The sequence below is a fragment of the Canis lupus genome, chromosome 2 (assembly GCF_011100685.1).
Source record: "Canis lupus familiaris isolate Mischka breed German Shepherd chromosome 2, alternate assembly UU_Cfam_GSD_1.0, whole genome shotgun sequence".
NCBI classification, from domain to species: Eukaryota; Metazoa; Chordata; class Mammalia; order Carnivora; family Canidae; genus Canis; species Canis lupus.
This window is the reverse complement of record NC_049223.1, coordinates 68,505,994-68,525,431: the sequence shown is the minus strand read 5'-3', so window position 1 is coordinate 68,525,431 and position 19,438 is coordinate 68,505,994. Positions and strand designations below refer to the sequence as shown.

At 42.4% G+C, this 19,438-nt stretch overlaps 1 protein-coding gene across 2 annotated transcripts in view; it reads left to right on the top strand.

Moving 5' to 3' along the window:
• Nucleotides 1-18,475, top strand: part of KHDRBS1 (KH RNA binding domain containing, signal transduction associated 1) — a 39,461-nt gene extending 20,986 nt beyond the window's left edge. The window contains exons 7-11 of one of the 2 annotated variants that reach the window (XR_005355888.1): nt 28-95; nt 877-935; nt 3,222-3,414; nt 6,019-6,078; nt 17,799-18,475. Coding sequence is in view for 1 of the 2 variants with exons in the window: in XM_038531264.1 (XP_038387192.1) it covers nt 28-95; nt 877-935; nt 3,222-3,319 (225 nt within the window). In the remaining variant the exon portion in view is untranslated. Of the gene's footprint in view, nt 1-27; nt 96-876; nt 936-3,221; nt 4,566-6,018; nt 6,079-17,798 lie in introns of those variants that run through there. The other variant, XM_038531264.1, reaches the window with a different exon arrangement.
• The last annotated feature ends 963 nt before the right edge of the window (nt 18,476-19,438 follow it).

The window sequence follows — 19,438 nt, the reverse complement described above, 5'->3', positions numbered from 1 at the left end:
CTGACTATTTCATTTTATTTGTTCCAGGGATATGATGATACTTACGCAGAACAGAGTTATGAAGGCTACGAAGGCTATTACAGCCAGAGCCAAGGGTAAGTCAGGCAATAGAAGTGCTGTTTCGTGTCCTAGGGATGGATGGGAGGGAGTTTGAGCAACTGAGAGATTTAGGTAGGACACATCTAAGGAGCAGCGTGGCTCCCTTTTGGAAAGTATCGCCTTTACTTTCCATATCTGTAGGGCACACAGATCTATAAGCTTAGATAGCTGTGAATCTTAATTTACAGTGTAGAATTTGGGAATAGCAGATGGAAAATTACTGAGCTGTGACCGCATGGAAATGAAGGGAAAATGCCATTAAATTGTTTTGATGTATTCTTGTCACATTAAAAGTGCATTAAAGTTTAAAAGGAAGCCTAGAATCTTACTACCATAACTTGGGTTGTTTTGTGCACTCGTCTTAAATAATAATGTTTTTGTGTATACATATTTTGTCTGTGATTGATTGAAAAGTGTCTCATAATTATACAGTGGGGACAGGAACAGCATGTTTGTTTATTCTCTTCCAATGAGCCCTATAAATGTGTGTGTGTACACTATAATTAAGATGGTCAGTTTTGGATTATGCTCTCTCACTTTAAATTATGTGGCATCCATCTTTGCTATGGTTATCAATTTTTTTTTAATAATTACTAGCTCCTTAAAAAAAATAATTACTAGCTCCTATATGTTTTGAAATGTTTTCTGGTTTGGAGATGGGGCAGAACGAGCATTTTCCTGTCTTCCACACCTATTAAAATGACTGAAATGTGAGAGGAATGAGAAATGGAAACAAGAGTTACTCTAGCTCTCTAACGCTCTGTCTTTGGCTTTCAGGGACTCAGAATATTATGACTATGGACATGGGGAGGTTCAAGATTCTTACGAAGCTTATGGTATGTCTTTATTTCCATGGTGGGCAAAGTGTGCAAGTAAGTGCCTGCAGGAATGCTGGTGACTCAATTATTGGGGGCCACCAGTCACATACTGAAAGAGGAGCTTTTAGAAAGCTGAGATGTTGGTAGATGTGACAGTAGCTGTCCTTCTCTTATTGAAATTGTGTGATGTGGCATAGAAAGAGGAGCTCTTAAGGTGAAATGGGGTACTGTTACTCTTGGAAGGCTAAGTAGGTATCTTAAACTAGGGCTCAGGTCCAGCTTGGTCTGGTTGGAGCAGCAGACTTTTAAGTTGATGATGATCTTTTTCTACGTTAGACCAGGAGAGATGGCCAGGCCTAGGTCATGTTGCAGGGCCTTTGCTGCTGGTGCCTAGGCCACATTAGTAGATAATAAGAACTTAATCATATCTAACTTTATTCTCCAGCCCCACTTCATTTTTAGCAACGATTTTGGATCTCATTGAAAAGAATCTCAATGTAGAGGAAATGTTAGCTGAAAGAGAACGAGACGGCAAGTAGCTAGCCAAAAGCAGGTTGGGTGCAAGAAGAGTGCCTATCAGCCTCAGATCTGAGGCTATAAGAGCTAGAGCCAATTCAGCTCCTTACTTGCTTGGAGACCTCTCAACTCAGTCCCTGATCCCAAAGGACCTATAGAGGCTGGAATGGCAGTAGGACCAAGCTGTCTTCCCTGAGGTTTAGTTGAAAACACATTGCTCAAGAGTGTCCTCAAGAGCCAATTATGGCCCTGTGTTAATGGGCCCCAGAGGGAGTGCCATGTGGCAATGGGTGCAGAGAGAGCAGCCTTTTGAATGCAAGGATTTTCAACATACTTGAGGGAGTTCCAGAGTGCTTGGTGAGGGGCTCAGTAATTGACAGTTCATCTTAAGACGCTAGTAAACAGTCTCTCCTTACCCCTAGCTGAAAAGGAGGAGGTGGGGAGCCTCTTAGAGCTCCCACTGACAGACAAGCTGAGCTTTACTCCTCAGCACAGTTATGTAGTAGCCAGTCAGCTGCTTGCCTAGAGAAATGGTTTTTACCAATTCTAGCTAAATGGTACTGGACAGTTGCCATCAGTAATGCTGCACTGCTCTGAGGCCACCGTTTAAAAGGGCAGTGGGATTGCCCTAGGGCATTCCATCCATTGGTGAGGCGGCACAACGGGGCCTCTGTATGTGTTTGACTAAATTACATTTCTGTTTTGCCAGAAAAGAGACTGGACTGAAAGAGTCAGACTGCTTCTTTTGCTCCTGGTGTGATGTTGCTGCAGTTAATCTGTTATGATTTCTACCTTTTATAAACAGAATTAGAAAAATAAACTGTCTTGTTAGTACTAGAAGCCACTTGGAAAGTAATGGATGTACCTATCATACTAAGGGTATAAATAGGCTTGCATAGGGTTCTGTGGGACTGCGGGTCCATATAGAGGTTTTAGACCTGTAGAGATGGAGGCTCATATTTGTGAATGCAGGCAGCTGGAGAAATACATTGGGGATGAACTGGCATAGGTAAAGTATGGGGGCGAGTGGGAAGAATAAGCTCATAATCCCAACTCCTGTTCATAAGAGGTCAGCTGTAGAAGTAAGGGATCATGTCCCTCAGGCTTTTCCCTGTATCAAAGGAAAACCATTTGAGGATGTCAACCACGTTATCTGGCTTCTCTGGACTACTGCATGAGAAAGGAAATCATGAATTCTCCATCATATCAGTGTTATGAATACATTCAATTGTACTTCCCTCCGCCAGAGCAGTGGACCAGCTCTGCTGGTGGGGAGGCCTCATGAAATGTGGCCCTTGCTTGTTCCTCCCAGAGAGCCAGAGGACACTTCTTAACAGGGAAACCTGACTTACTGGTGGAAAGGGAGGCCACCTGATTTCCAGTCTGAAAGACCTCGCAAAGTTGCCACATTACCCAAGACTTTCTGCCAGATGCTTTTGGGAACGGGAAGAAGGACATTGTGGACCCACTGAGATTCATCTCCTTACTGTCTCAAGCAAGGTGTTGGTTTATCCAGGTTTGGGGGTTGGAGTAGATCATGTTGCCAGTGGAGAACCTCTTTGCTGAAGATGATTCCAGGCCTTTTCTGAGCTGTTTCCTTCTGTCCACTCAAAATTGCCCCGTTCCAGAAGGCCAAACAGAGCGAAAAGTGAGGACCACTGGGATGTGGCAAGACACGGGAGGGAAGCAAAGCAGTGTTTTTGGTGATCTTTACCATATGACCTACTCCTGCTCATCCCAGCATGCCAATGGCACATGGTTTATAAATTGTTCTTGCTTTCCCCACAGGCCAAGACGACTGGAATGGAACCAGGCCGTCGCTGAAGGCCCCTCCAGCTAGGCCAGTGAAGGGAGCCTACAGAGAGCACCCATATGGACGTTATTAAAAACAAACATGAGGGGAAAATAACAGTTATGAGCAAAGTTGTTACTGATTTCTTGTATCTCCCAGGATTCCTGTTGCTTTACCCACAACAGACAAGTAATTGTCTAAGTGTTTTTCTTCGTGGTCCCCTTCTTCTCCCCACCTTACTCCATTCTTAACTCTGCATTCTGGCTTCTGTATGTAGTATTTTAAAATGAGTTAAAATAGATTTAGGAATATCGAATTAATTTTTTAAGTGTGTAGATGCTTTTTTCTTTGTTGTTTAAATATAAACAGAAATGTACCTTTTATAATAAAAAAAAAGAAGTTGAGTAAAAAAAAAACCACAAACCTGTTAGTTTCAAAAGTGACATTGCTTGCTTAAAGGTTCTGAAGTTTAAGGCTTGTTAACTTTCTCTTAGTTTTGATTTGAGGCATCCCGTAAAGTTGTAGTTGCAGAATCCCAAACTAGGCTACATTTCAAAATTCAGGGCTGTTTAAGATTTAAAATCACAAACGTTAACGGCAGTAGGTGCCACCATGTAAAAGTAAGCTCAGACGTCTCTAAAAATGTTTCCTTTAAAAGCACATGGCGGTTGAATCTTAAGGTTAAATTTTAATATGAAAGATCCTCATGAATTAAATAGTTGATGCAATTTTTAACGTTAATTGATTTAAAACAACAGCAACAAAATTAGGTTTGTAAAACTGACTTTTTCATTATGTGGGTTTTGAAATCTAGCCCCAGACATACAGTGTTGAGAGATACTTAGCCGGGAGTAGGTTTTGAAGAGGTTGATTCTGGGAGAGGGGCTGGCCACCTGGATTGAATTTATGCAGAGCTTTTTAGCCTTGAAAAATCTTTCAGTAATAGTACTAATACTTAAAATTTCAGTATTTAAAAAAGACAAAAGTGTTTTGTCCATCTGAGGTCTGCACTCCATGAAAAGCTCACTTGGACACTGGAGCCAAAAGCTGATGATTTTTTTAAATTGACAGTTGTCAATATTGAACTGTTCCCAAGGTAGTTAGTCAAGTATGTCTCAACACTAGCATGATATAAAAAGGGACACTGCAGCTGAATGAAAAAGGAATCAAAATCCACTTTGTACATAAGTTAAAGTCCTAATTGGATTTGTACCGTCCTCCCATTTTGTTCTTGGAAGATTAAATGCTACATGTGTAAGTCTGCCTAAATAGGTAGCTTAAACTTATGTCAAAATGTCTGCAGCAGTTTGTCAATAAAGTTTAGTCCTTTTTTAATCAAAGTAAATGTGATGAATTGTCATTTTTTTGGGTGGACAATAAAATAGTTTTCTCTTTCAAATAAACTTAAATTAACTCTAAAGTTAATGGGCTTGTTAAAAGTTGGAGACATTCTTAAAAGTGGTGGGGGGGATTTTATTTTAAGTTTACCAAAAAAAAAGTTTATCGAGTTGTTAAGTTTTAGTTTAAAAATAACCAAAGCTTTTTCACCCCCTGGAAGTTGTTGACAGCAGTTTTATCCCATCCTATCCGCAAGCTCTAATTTCTGGAGAGAGAAACCCAACTGAGCCAAAACTTGGATTGGTTTCCACACATAGGCCTCAGCGTTTAAAGTGCCAGCCACCCTCGTCTGCACCTTTTATAGAGCCCCTAGGTGGCCCTAAGCAAGCACCAAATAATCTCCGTGAGCTTGAAAAGGGATAGCACCTGCCTTTAGATAATGACAATTCAGCAAACCCTGGATACCCTTCAGGGTTTCCCTTCCAATCCCAGAAATGCCGTTAACAAATCAGATGGGCTGGGGCAGGATCTGGCATGATAGGCTGGCTCTAAACTCCCTCCTGAGAGACCAAGAGAGGAAACGATGGAATTGGTTGGCCCTGTTTCCACTCCTCTGTTAATTCTCAGGGTTCTTATGCCTTCCCTAAGGGAGCCACCTAAACTGCTCGGGGGTGAAAAATCCTCTTGTATGAAGTGCCAAGCTGCCTGCAGCAGTGCATGATGGACATTTTTTTTCTTTTTAAAACACACCAACAAAAAAATGTATTTGTAGATTGTGATAAAGTGTAAATAACTGAATTTTCAACCATGGTTTGAAGTCAGCTTTCAGGGCATTATGTCTTGTTTTGATGAAAAGAGATCACTCTATACCCCCCTTTTTAAAGGAAAATTATCGCAAGAGAATCAGGATGTGTAAAGCTAACATGCATCGCAAAAAACCAAAGGTAACCTAAATGTCTGATTTTAATAGCACATATTTCTCTTTTACATAAACTGTGACAGCAACTTGCATAAACAATTCTTTAGCTGTTAATTTTAATGTTAAAACTTTGCAAAACTTGTTTAATAAAAATAGCTGTAAAAAGAAAAACCATATGCTGCCGCATAAATTAGCCATAACTCTTAATAATCCTGCCCATCACAAGTGAACTGTAATGTAACCTGGGCACAAAGTCTGACATCTTAAATGACACATTGTAAAATTTCAATGACTGTAGATTAGACCTGCTGCTCCCCAAAGTCAAGCTTTCTGCTCAGCTATTTAAAAATGTACAAGGATGAGCCCCTATAGGTCCCCATATTGATATTCACAATGAAATGTTACTTAAAATTTCTTTAAAGTTGCATGTTTCTCTCCTGTAATGTGTAAACTGCATGCAGGATCTCTATCTTTTATTTTGTATGTCTTTAAAACTTCCTCTTCAAAAGGCTCATCTCTTACTTCTCCGTTTTCAGGTGGTTGAAAACTCCTGAGGCATTTGCTGGAGTAGAATGGGTAGTGAAGACCCATTTCAGGTATGTTAAGGTGGCTTTCTGTTAAGGATGTGGGACTTTTTTTTTTTTTTTTTTAAAGATTTTATTTATTCATGAGAGACACACAGAGAGGCAGAGACCTAGGCAAAGGGAGAGGCAGGCTCCCAGCTGGAAGCCTGATGCAAGACTCGATCCTAGGACCCCAGGATCACAATCTGAGCCAAAGGTAGATGCTCAACCACTGAGCCACCCAGGTGCCCCAAGGATATGGGACTTTTATCCTAACTATAGTTTCACCAGGTGGTGGCCTGGGAGGTGATCAGTAGGCAAATCTTTCTCACATGTCATTTGTACCATATTTACAACGCCATATTTATATGTTGGTTTATAGTCCATATTGAATTTACTTGTGATGACGGTAGTGTCAATATATCTATCAAATCCCGCCCTATCCTGTCAGTAACCTAATGGGACAGTGTTTCATTTGGAGTTCATTGGTTGTAAGCAACAAAGTGACTGGCTAGTATAAATGAGAATTTATTAGAAGGATGTTAGGGGCTCACAGATTTAGTGTGAAGCCCAGAAAATCTGGCATTGGAACAGGATTGGCTGCAGAGAACTGAGACAGCAGTGATAGACCACAGGAATGTTCTTGAAGCCAGGAGTAACTGTTTAGGTGCTATTGCTAGAATGAGTGAACTCTAGCCCTGTTTGCTTTCTTTTTCCCTTGAGGTTCAAGTTCTAGGGCGAGAATGTCAGACTGTATTAGCTTGAATCACATGTTCATACTTTACCAGGATGTGGTAAGAAAAAACTAATTCCTCAAGAGGAAGTCAGGGTGTTATTAGGAAAAAGGAATGGATACTGAGCAGGCAAACAGCAATTGTCCAGTATTATTTGTGTATTACGGAAGTGACTGAGACTTAGGTTAAGTGACTCCCCGGGGTCACATAATTAGTACGGTTATTAATCAAGCCCAAGTTTGTTGCTAGATCTTTATTCTCTATATTATACTACTTTTTTTTTTTTTAATTTTACTTATTTATTCATGAGAGACACACATAGAGAGAGAGGCAGAGACACAGGCAGAGGGAAAAGCAGGCTCCATGCAGGGAGCCTGACATGGGACTTGATCCCGGGTCTCCAGGATCAGGCCCTGGGCTTAAGGCGGTGCTAAACCGCTAAGCCACCCAGGTGTCCCTGTATTATACTACTTTTAATCTAAGAAAGAGGTATTTTTCACCCTGTGGATACCCTCGGAAAGGGTAATGTGGCATAGGAGGAAAGGCATTAAACCTGACAAACAGTATTGAATCAACAAGCTGTCTTTGTTTAGTGACCTAAAACAAATTATTTATTTCCACATCTAGCAGGGAAGATGGTGATAATGTATACTTTATAGTGATTGACAAACTGAGTTTTACTGTATATAAGGCCTGTCAATTCAGTGTCCTATACATAGCAAATATTCATGTTCTTTCTCTAAGAAAGCTTAGCCCCCTGATTTGGATTGGGCGGGGGCTCTGACAACTGAGAAAGCCATCCTGCTGATTGAAACCATCCAAAAAGCAGCTGCATGATTTTTCCCTCTGCCCCTGAGTGAGTTGTTAGGCTTAGGAGAGTACCAAAGGGACAGGTCAAAAGCACGTACAGCCTTTGACGTGAAATACGCCTTTTTGGAAATCCAGTCTTCCCACCCTGCCTCTCAGGAGCCTCTGAGTTCAGGAGACTTTAAAGAGGACTGTGTGTATTGAGCATGATTCTGGGCACCAGGGAGGTCCTAAGTTTGATACTGATTACATGAATGGCAAGGCAATTTTTAGGGAAAAGTCTCTGAATGCAGAGAATTAGTTCTAACTCTTCCTAGAGTGATCTTTACAGCAGAATTTGGGGGATGCTTCTTTCTTCATTTGGCCTATAATTTACATCCGGAAAAACAGGTTTAATTGTTGGCAGACCCAGGTTTGCCAGTGGTCTGCCTTTTCTGAGCATGGAATTTAGTTAGTTGGTCTCAGTGTTTTCTGTAGCTTTCTGTTACTACCTGTAAATTTTTATTATAGCCCTGTAAGCTTTCAAGCCAGGCAAGATTGGGGACCTATCCTGACTCTGCCTCATTATAGCCTTTGTCTTTGTTTTAACAAAACCAAACCCTTAATTCCTCTCTGGGCTTCATTTCTTTATCATCAAATGAAGTTGATAATAGTAGCTAACATCACTGTGATAATATCCTAAGCAGTTAATAAAGATGATCTCGTTTAGTCTTCTCTACCTTTCACTCTTAATTGATATAAAATTTGTGTAAATTAAAATTTACCATTTTAACCTTTTTAAAGTATACAATTTGGTAGCTTTTAGAATATTCACAGTGCTGTGCAACCATTGTCACAAATTCCAGAAAATTCCCATTACCCCAAAAGGAAATCCCATACCTGTTACCAGTCTCAATTCCCCTCTCCCAAGCCCCTGGCAACCACTAACCTACTTCGGTTTCTATGGACTTGCCTATTCTGGACATTTCACATAAATGGAACTATATAACATGTGCCTTTTGTGAGGCATCTTTCACTTCACATAAAGTTCTCAAGGATCATCCCTGTTGTAACATGTATCAGTACTTCATACCAGTGATAGGAAGCATATTACTTCCAAAGCAACCCATTTTATTTAAGACAGCTTCAAGTATTACAAGTTATCCCTCATTTTGCATGAATCACTCCAGTAACTTATACTGGTTCTACCTTGGACCCCTGAAGGAAGATCCTGTCAAGCATTTGAAGTTCATTTTCATTCATGTTTCTTTTCCAGCTCCACAAGTTTTTTTTGATAGATTTTATTTTCCAGAAAAACTAGAAATTTGGATTTTACATACTGGCAGTTGTTTGCTCAGATTAGTATTAGTCCCTGTAAAACCTATGCTGTAAGCCAAACATTTGCCCATAGGCAGCCTACCAGCTTGCAGCCTCTGGTCAGCTTCTATTAATACAAATTAAAAGACACATTAGGATTATTGAGATGCAATCATATCCATACAATTCATCCATTTTAACACAATTCAGTGGTTTTTAATAAATACAAAATTGTATAGTCATCACCACCATCGATTTGAGAATGCGTTTATCACCCCCAGAAAAGAATTCCCACGCCCCCCCCCCCTTTTTTTAATTCCTATGCCCTTTAGCTGTCTCCCCTGCCAGCCCACTTACTTCTCCAGCCCTGAGCAGCCATTCATCTACTTTCTACCTCTTGACTTGCCTGTTCTGGACATTGGGTACAAATGGAATCCTACAATATAGGATCTTTTTTTACTGACTTCTGTCACTTAACATCATGTCTTCAAGCTCCATCCATGTTGTAACATGTATCAGCAACTCATTCCTTTCCTTGTTAAGTAATGTTTCATTGTGTGCATTTTGCAGCTTTATCCATTCACCCATTGACAGATCTCTGGGTTGTTTATGCTTTTTGCTATGATGAAAAATACTGTTATGAGCACTCATGTACAAGTTTTTGTGTGGTCATAATGTTTCCAGTTTCTTGAACATGCATCAAGGAGAGGAACTGCTGGTTCTGACTGGCAGCTCAATGCTTAACTGTTGGAAGGACTGTCAGACTCTTATGCAGAGGCTGCACATTTCCACCAATGTATGAAATTTCTAATTTCTCCATATCCCTACCAGCACTTGTTATGTTCTGCTTTGTTTACTGTAGCCATCCTACTGGGTGTGAAGTGGTGTCTCACGGTGGTTTCCATTTGCACTTCCCTAATAACTGATGTTGTTGAGCTTCTTTTCATGTGCTGATCCACTATTTGTGTATCTTCTGTGGAGAAATGTTTATTTAAATCTCGTGTCAGTTTTTAACTAAATTATTTGTCTTTTTATTATTAAATTGTAAGTTTTTTATGTGATCTGCTGCTAGACCCTTGTCAGATAGGTGACTTGCAAGTGTTTTACCCCCACTTCGTAGGTTATCTTTTTATTTTCTTTAAAACACAGAAGTTCCATTTTGATGAAGTTCAGTTTATTTTCTTTTGTTGCTTGTACTTTGGCTGCCTAGATAAGAAACCATGGTCTGATTCAAGGTCCTGAAGATTTAACCCTGTGTCCATCTAAGAGTTTTAGTAATTCTTACATTTAGGTCTGTGACTCATTTTATATTAACTTTTGCAAATGGTGTGAGATCGGAGTTTCATATTCATTCTTTTGAATGCGGATATCTAGTTGTCCTAGCAATATTTATTTAAAAGACCGTTTGGGGGGAGGAGGTGCCTGGATGGCTCAGCTAGTTGAGCATCTAACTGGATTTCAGCTTGGATCATGATCCTCGGAGCCATGGGATTGAGCCCTAAGTCAGGCTCTGAGCTTGGCAGGGAATCTCCTTGAGTTTCTCTCCCTCTCCTCCCCCTCATGCACACACACTCAGATGCACGCTTTTTTTTGTTTTTGTTTTTTCCTCTCTCTCTAATCTTTTTTTTTTTAAAGCATTAAAATGACTGTTTTTTCCCCATTGAAGAATGATCTTGGCACCCTTGCCCATATTGGCACATCAATTGGCCACAGAGGTAGAGATCTACTACCTTTTTTTTTTTTTTAATTTTTTTAAATTTATTTATGATAGGCACACAGTGAGAGAGAGAGAGGCAGAGACACAGGCAGAGGGAGAAGCAGGCTCCATGCACCGGGAGCCCGATGTGGGACTCGATCCTGGGTCTCCAGGATCGCGCCCTGGGCCAAAGGCAGGCGCCAAACCGCTGCGCCACCCAGGGATCCCCATCTACTACCTTTTGAAGTAGGTATTACTTAAAGGTGATTAATATAATCTTTGGCATGTAGTAGCTACTCAATAATAAGGACTAGCTGACTGGGTTATTTTGGCACCACTAAAGGCTAGTGGTAAGCGATGGGGCTAGAATTTGATCCCACATGTGGGTATCTCTGAATCACATCTTTACCCTGTGCTTATACTGCAGGCTCTCAAGTGGAAATGAGGCTAGCCATTCTAGCTGCCATGCCAGCCACATGTAGTTCTTCAAAGGCTTTCGAGGCTGCGCCCCACATGCCATTTCCCCTGCCATCAACATCCTTTGCTCTCTCCATCTTCCTCCAGGGTGCTCCTGGCAATGACTGTCACTGCAGAGGGAACACTCTCACCCCCTCTTACCTAGGAATATGGCAGCTATTCAAGAAGCCTTGGTGTTTGTCCCTCTTGCTTTCTCTCCTATCACTTCCCACTCCCTGCCCCAAGCTACGAATGAGGGTAAGGATGCATCAGAAGCTGCTAGGGCTCTCTGGCCACTAAGAATGAAACAGATTCAGACCGTGTTTTGTTTCAGGAACAGCAGCCTGAGAGTTGGGACCGAAAAACTTTCTTGCCTGCACATATGCAGAGTTCTGTACCATGTGAATAGGGGGATAGAGGTGGTGTGGTAGTGGAAATGTTTTGCTCAGGTTTTTGAAACTTAAGTACTCCCTGCCTAGTCTCAAACCCTGAAGCTCTGCCCCTCAAGGCTTTGTCCAAAGATCATATCAGAATTAGAATCCATAAAGCAAAATATGGGTTCCCTCTTCTTGATGTCTTTTTGTGTTTTGTGTGAGCCTAAACAAGCTGCTGTTTCCTGGCAGTGTCACTGTTAAGTAGTCATTTAAATTTTCCCTCCGTCTATTCCCATTCATTGATTTTGTGACCCCACTTTGTGAAAGAAGGAAGAAGTGACAGAGAAAGTAGGCAGCTCTGCCTGGCTGAGGGAGGAGAGAACTGAATTTGCATGCCTACTGTGTGTCCCTATTTTTGTAAAGGAGGCAGCTGATAGGAGAGGTGAAGTAATTTGCCAACAGTTGTAGAGCAAGTTGTGGCATGTGCCTGTCAACATTTTTTAAACCGAATTCTCTAAGATTCAGTAAGATAACACCATATTTTCACTGATACTGAGACCATTAAGATGTATCAAGTACTGCAAAGAAAGAAAAAATACTGCCAATTAAACCAACATAGTAATTTGTTGTCGTTATCAAGTGTAGGATGCATCCTGATTTCAGGGATGTTAAAATCAGAAAAATATATATTTTAACTACTATTGCATTTTGTCCATTCTTTTTTTTTTTTTTTTTTTTTTAAGATTTTATTTATTTGACAGAGAGTGTGCGCAAGCAGGGGAAAGGGCAGAGGGGGGAGGAGAAGCAGGCTCCCCACTGAGTAGGGAGCCCATCATGAGGCTCGATCACAGCATCCTGGGATCATGGCCTGAGCCTAAGGGAGACACTTAACTGACTGAGCCACCCAGGTGCCTACATGTTGTCAATTCTAACATTGTTTCTTTACTATGTGCCATGCCTTCTCTTCTCCACCTGTAAAGGAGCTATTGTCTTGTTTTTTTTGTGTGTTTTTTGTTTTCTTTTTTGGGGTTTTTTTAAGGATCCTATTTATTTATTCATGAGAGACACAGAGAGAGAGAGAGTGAGAGGCAGAGACACGGGCAGAGGGAGAAGCAGGCTCCCTGCAAGGAGCCTGATGTGGGACTCAGTCCTGGGGCCCGGGATCACACCCAGAGCCAAAGGCAGATGCTCAACTTCTGAGCCACCCAGGCATCTCATATTGTCTTGTTTTTACAGAATGATGAAACTAAGGCCCAGAAAATTACTTACCCAAGGTCATGTAGCTGCTAAGTAGCAGAGTTGGGATTTAAGCATAGGCAGTCTGATTTCAGAGTCTGTGATCAATCTCAACTACTAGATTATGCTGGAATTTAGAAGCAGTTTTGTCAGCCTGAACCATCTCTGGGAGCCTAGGCAGCCATTCTCTATCCTTGAAGGAGGCTTCTTCTGCAGGAATATTATTGCCAGTGCAATAAACATTTGCTGATGCCACTTAGGTCTTTATTCTGGCTGTTCCAGGTCATGGGTCTCCATCAGTGCACAGTGTCTACCTATCAGAAACTCAGTCTAATGGGAGAGAGTAAGTCTTTAATAGTTGCAGTAGTGTGTGGCTGTGCTCTGTTGCTGAACTGATTACCAAGGAGCCTGGGGGAGCTGTCAGAGAAGGCTTAGGAAGCACCAGGCAGGCAGATTAACACAGCACCTTATTAATGGTTTTAAACAGACTAACATCAATTCTGCTGCCTCCAGAGTTAATTTTTCTAGCTTCAGAGCTATCCTCCCCAAGACTCAGTTTCATCATCTGTAAAATGGGGGATTATCATTTATTTCACCACATTGTTGTGAAGATTGCATGAATTCATAATAAACATTCATTGTGACTTATAGTAAGCACCCAGTAAATGTTAGCTATAAATAGAGGCTGGAAGAGAAGTGAGCGCTCATTTTGAAAAGGTAAATGCTAGGCAAAGTATTCAGACTTGATTCTGAAGTTTAGGGAGCTATTTGAAGGCCTTGAGCACGAGAGTGACTTGACCACACCCATGTTTGCCATTGTGCTGGCAACATAGGGAAGGAGGGAAGAGGCAGAAGAGCAGAGCCTCCTGTGCAGTAGCACCTATCCTTGTGGGAGAGTGAAGGGGATATTCTCCCCTCACCTTTCCTGCCTTTTGCTGTCCTCTTGCTCCATGGCCTTTTGGTTTTTACCTTTTTCAGAAAGAATAATCCTCTCTTGTCAGAGATTTGGGCTACTTGAGGGTCGGACGTTAGGCCTTCGCCATGTTAAGGGAGGCTTCCCACATCCTGTGCTTTTAACCCACCTGTGAGTTGGAGACCAGAACCTGCGGTCTCCTCTGATACAAACTTTGTTTTTAAGGAATTGTGAAAGAAGGCTTTGCTTCCTCTGAATGCATGAAGTCTCTGCCTCCATTTTAAGCTCTTAATTCTGTGCTAATTCCGTTGGAATTACCATATGAAGATGCAGTGACCCATTTAATTTTCACAGACAACCCTGTGAAGTGGGGATAATCCTGGGATCCCCTGGGAAATTGACAAATCTGGGTTAGGATGACCACAGGGCCCAAGAGCTGGAGTTTAAACCCAGGTCTCTGCTCTCACTTGACTGCCTCCTGGTCTCTATACCTATAGTGGGCACCAGAAGATCAGCTTACACGGCAAATAGTTCCCAGCTTTGGTGTACAGGATAGGTACCCCTTGCTGCGTTTCCAGATTCCTGAAATTAAGAGAATTGGATTGTTCTAAGCCTTCTCTTTCTCTCTCCAGAATTTTCTTTCCTTTTTTTTTTTTTTTTTCCTCTCCAGAATTTTCATGTACCTCTTGCTCTCTGGATTAATAGTCGTTACATGTTTAAAGCTAGCAGGCATCTGATGAATATTTAATAACCTGAGCAGACAGGCTGGATACAGCTGTCTAAGACAGCAGCTGTTGGGGGGAAGGGGAGGAAGTACACTGCCCCACCTAACTACTTGTTCTTTCCTTCCCTGAGCTAGCCCTTGTAGGCCCCTTAGGAACAAAGGCATATGGTGGGCACTGTACCTGAGTCGTGTTCTGGCCTGATTGCTCCCTGGGCTTCCAGAGAAGGCTGCCTTTATGGAACAGACCAAACCGTTTTGGAGGGTAGTGAGCAGATAAGTTCACTGATCTCTAAAGTCAATTTTCTGGGATCTCTGGGTGGCGCAGCGGTTTAGCGCCTGCCTTTGGCCCAGGGCACGATCCTGGAAACCCGGGATCGAATCCCACATCGGGCTCCCGGTGCATGGAGCCTGCTTCTCCCTCTGCCTGTGTCTCTGCCTCTCTCTCTCTGTATGACTATCATAAATAAATAAAAGTTTAAAAAAATAAAAATAAAAATAAAGTCAATTTTCTGAGGTGTCTGGGTGGCTCAGTCGATTAGGCATCCAAGTCTTGGTTTTGGCTCAGGTCATAATCTTGGGGTCATGAGATTGAGCCCCACGTTGGGCTCCTCGCTCAAAGGGGAGTCTGCTTGAAATGGTCTCCCTCTACCCCCCCACCCCTCAAATAAATAAAATATTTTATATATTTATTTATATATATTTTTTATATATTTATATATGAAAATTAAATCAATTTTCTAGCCCCTAGGCTGAAATTTTTATTTTTTTTTGAAAATTTTTTACTCTAACCTGTTTTAGCACTGCAGCTAATGACATGTTCTTATCCAATTCTGCCAACTGTAGCTCTCTATTCTAAGAGGAGGGAGACTTCTATCTGGAAGGGACTCCAATTTCCTAACCATGCTACTGGTGTTTAGCTTCTTGACATTCCTTGACTACAAACGCAGCAGCCTCTTGGCAGTGGCTCTACTGCTGTGATGAGTATCTTTGGCTACTGTTTTGGGCAGGAGATGGACAAGTAGAAGTTCTCAGATAGGTACACAAGCTATACCAGTGCTTCTCCCTTGCCGAGACCTAGGAAGCTTGTCACTTCAGGAGGCCTTGTCGGTTCCAGGGCAAACTTGGGGAGGATATGGGGACTCCTGAAAAAAGATAACTCATTTGAGAGGTTTCCAGGCAGAATATGAAGCACAGCAGGCTGTCAGCCCAGATCTGTCACCGTGGAACACATTTGCCAGGCATTAGGAGACTACTCCTGTTCTTAAAACTGCATTAAGGTGCCTGAATTAGCCATTCCCTTACAATCTCTGAAGCCTACCTATTCCACCTCAGTCTCTTCTTCCCAGACACTGTGGTGTGAGAACTTGAGATAGAAGAGTTTGGATTTAGATAGAGCTAATTCCTCCCATGGGCTTTTGGCTCCTCCAGCCTTCATGCTTCCCATTCATGGCTCAGCTTTAGGTATAGAACAGGCGCCTCTCATTTCTCAGGAGGCTTTCTGCAGTTAAGAGTTCAGAAACAATCTCTATCTGCCTTTGAGAAAGAAATGCCTTATGCTCTGATAGGATTCATCATAAGATTGTCTCCAGGGATCAATATAAATGGCCCTTTCTTTTTTTTTTTTTTTTTTTTTTTTTTTTTAGATTTTATTTATTCATGAGAAAGACAGAGACATAGGCAGAGGGAAAAGCAGGCTCCCCATGGGGAGCCCAATGCGGGACTCAATCCCAGGACCCCAGGATCATGACCTGAGCCAAAGGCAGATGTTCAACCACTGGGCCACCCAGGTATCCCAGATTTATTTATTTTTAGAGAGTGTGTGTGAGTGGGGGCAGGGGCAGAGGGAGAGAGAATCCCCAAGCAGTGTCCCCAGTGGAGCCAATTCGGGGCTTGATCCCATGATCCTGAGATCATGACCTTAGACAAAATCAAGAGTCAGCCACTCAACCAAAGCCACCCAGATGCCCCAATATTATTAAACACATTGGCTAATATATACTGGAACCTCTACTATGTGCTGGACCCTGGAGATTGGTGAATAAACAGTAAAATTAGTCCCTGACTTCATGGAGCTTATATATGAAGAGACAGACACTAAACAGATATTAGTCTCATAAATGACATACATCATTTCAGTTGTGATAAGTGCTGGAAAGAACAGGGTGCTATGAGGACAGACAACAGGCAACCTAGCTCAGGGGTTCTCTTTGAGGAAATGATGTTTAAGCTAACATCTAAAGGAAGAGGTGGCTAGGCAGAGAGTTTGTAAGATGATAAGGACACAAAGCACATTCTAGGTAGAGGGCAGAACCAAGGCAGGTTTGGGGTGAGATAGGAACCTGGACTTTCCTCTGAGGTCAACACTGAAGACTACTGAATGAGACGTCAGAAACAGCATGATTAAATTTTTTTTTAATTTTTTATTTTATTTTACTTATTTATGATAGGCACACAGTGAGAGAGAGAGAGAGAGAGGCAGAGACATAGGCAGAGGGAGAAGCAGGCTCCATGCACCGGGAGCCCAACGTGGGATTTGATCCCGGGTCTCCAGGATCGCGCCCTGGGCCAAAGGCAGACGCCAAACCGCTGTGCCACCCAGGGATCCCCAGCATGATTAAATTTAAATTTCACTTGCTCCTGAGTGGAGAATGGATTATGGATAATGAGGACCTATTAGGAAACTTTGTGTTAATCTAGACAAGAAATGAGAAAGGCCTATAGTAAGTAGGGTGATAGCAGTGAAAATATAGAGAAGTGAGTGGATCCAAAGACTTTTCAGAGCTACAATAAACATAATTTGGCACCGGATTAGCTGTGAGAGAAGAGGGCATGATTAAGGAGGGCTCCCACGTTACTGGCTGGAACACCCAGCAGAATGGGGGTGCCATTTTTTAAAAGAATGAGAGCACTGCTACAGGCTTAGGCATTAGAGCAGGGCCCTGCCCTGTGCCCCAGGCTTGAGATGTGTGTCTCCTACAGATAACCCTGAGTATCTGGGGCTGAGATGAATCCCTCAAAAAGCCAAAAGAGACGGCCCCCTGCACCTAGGATTGAGGTGCTAATAATAGCTGTAAGAAGATGCTGTTTCCTCATTCTCTTTTCCTCCAAAGGTTTTAAAACTCTTTGTTAATCTCTATCTTTTTCACATCTCTGAGAGAGCAGAAATGATTTTCCCCTTCATACATCTGGAGGCCCCAAAGCTTGTATAGCTAAAGGCCCAGAGTGGCCAAGTTGATTCTGCCTTGGATCACTCAGCCCGGCATTGCCAAGGATGGGAGGTGTATAAAGTAAGACTCCATTTTCATTGCCTGACCATCAGCAAAAAGCTCTTAGGCTATGGACTTCTATTGCCTATCCATCTGTGCACCTAGAAACCTGTACCGAATGAAGTAACTAGAGCTGTGCTGTGGGATGGGGAGATTGCAAGGGGGGGGGACACCCTGGCCAAATGGGAGGCTAAGAAGCCCCCTGATAGGGTAATTTCATGTCTCTTCATTCTCTACCTGTGTCTTTGCAGTGATCAGAGGACTCCGGAAACCAGGAGAGCTGCCTGCTGTGTGTCAAGGCTGGCCTGAGGGCATCTGCCGAGCACAGAGAAACCCAGGCCACAAGAGCAACAGTCTTTTCCCACTCCACCTCTTGAGCTGTCTGATTTGCCCACAGAACACCAGCCAGGATTCCCCTAACAGAGTCTCTGAGTCCGGAATGGAGTCCTCAGGGCTGCATGGGGCTGTGATGCTAACAGTTACACCTGCTCAGGACTTGAAAGAGTTGAAGGGGACTGATGGTATCCCAGGCACAGCCTCCCAGATCTGAATAAACTGCCACCTCCCACTGTGTCACTCCCATTTTGCCTGCTTCCCCTTAGCCTCCCCTAGAACTGGCTGGAATACACACCAGCATCACCTATTTCCCACCCTCCCACACTTGTGTTGTGGATGCCAGCCTGGAGGCCCTTGGGCACCTCCAGAGGGCTCTCGGGACAAGACCGCTTGTCACCTCTATTACAGGCGGAGGAAAGCCAAGTGAGGAGGTTTATTTACTTTGAGCAAGTTATTTAACTTCTGAGCCTGTTTTTCTCTTCACAGTTGATTACTTACTTTGCTCAAAGACTACTTTTGCAGGGTAGGGCTTTTCCTATTCACCTCTGTACTATATCCCTTCCCCAACAAATAAAAGATTTGGTCACATGAAGAATGGTCCCACTCTGGTAGCTTCTGTCAGCTTTGGGAAAGACCCAAAGGCCCCTTGTCTAGCTAGTCCTCCTCCTCCAGCTATGTTGAGCTAGCTCTTGGTCCCAACACTTTGTTTTGAAGGACTGGAAAGTCTGTCCTCAGACAGACTTCTAGTTTCCTGCAGCCTGTGGTCTAGGCTGATTTCACATTGAGCTACCTGAGAGGTTAGGGATCTCTAATATTATACTCTTCCTTTAATAAAAATAACTCTTCTGGCCATTTATCCTAACAAAAGAACTGGGAGGACTAAGCCTGAGAAGAAAGACTGTCTGCATCTTCACTGTGCCTGGGGCATTCTGATGAGCTTGGATTCACTCTTAGCAAGATAAGGATGTTGAAATCAGTTGATTTACTTTGGGCAAGTTATTAAACATCTGACCCCATTTTTATTCTCATTTCTGATTATTACTATAAAGAATTACAAATATTTTGAGTGCTTATTAGTATAAACTAGGCACTGCATCAAGTGTTTATGTGCACAATTTTACTTAATCCTCCAATCCATTATACTCATTTTACAGATGAGAAAACAGAAGCTCAAGGAGAATAAACTTGTATGAGGCTAAAAAAAGAAGCTATCATATAGACTTCATAGTCCCTGCTTTTCACCCATTCATACCTTTCACCACAAGTACTTTGAAATACTAAAGCATTTGTGTTTGTGTGAGAGGTTTGTTTATGGTTCAAACCTGGTCCTGGTTTACCCAAGAAAGAGAAGGTTCCTGGGGTGTCAGACTTTCAGTGCCCAGACCAGGCAAGTCCCAGGCAAACTGAGATGAGTTTGTCAAATGTTTGCATGGAGACTCTTGTTTCGGAGCTGGCCACTAAGGTTGCATTTTCCCTGGCTTCTTGGTCCCTTAGGCCTCACCTTGTGGCTAGAGATCCTTTATATATCTAGCATTTGAAGACTTGCTTCAGTTCA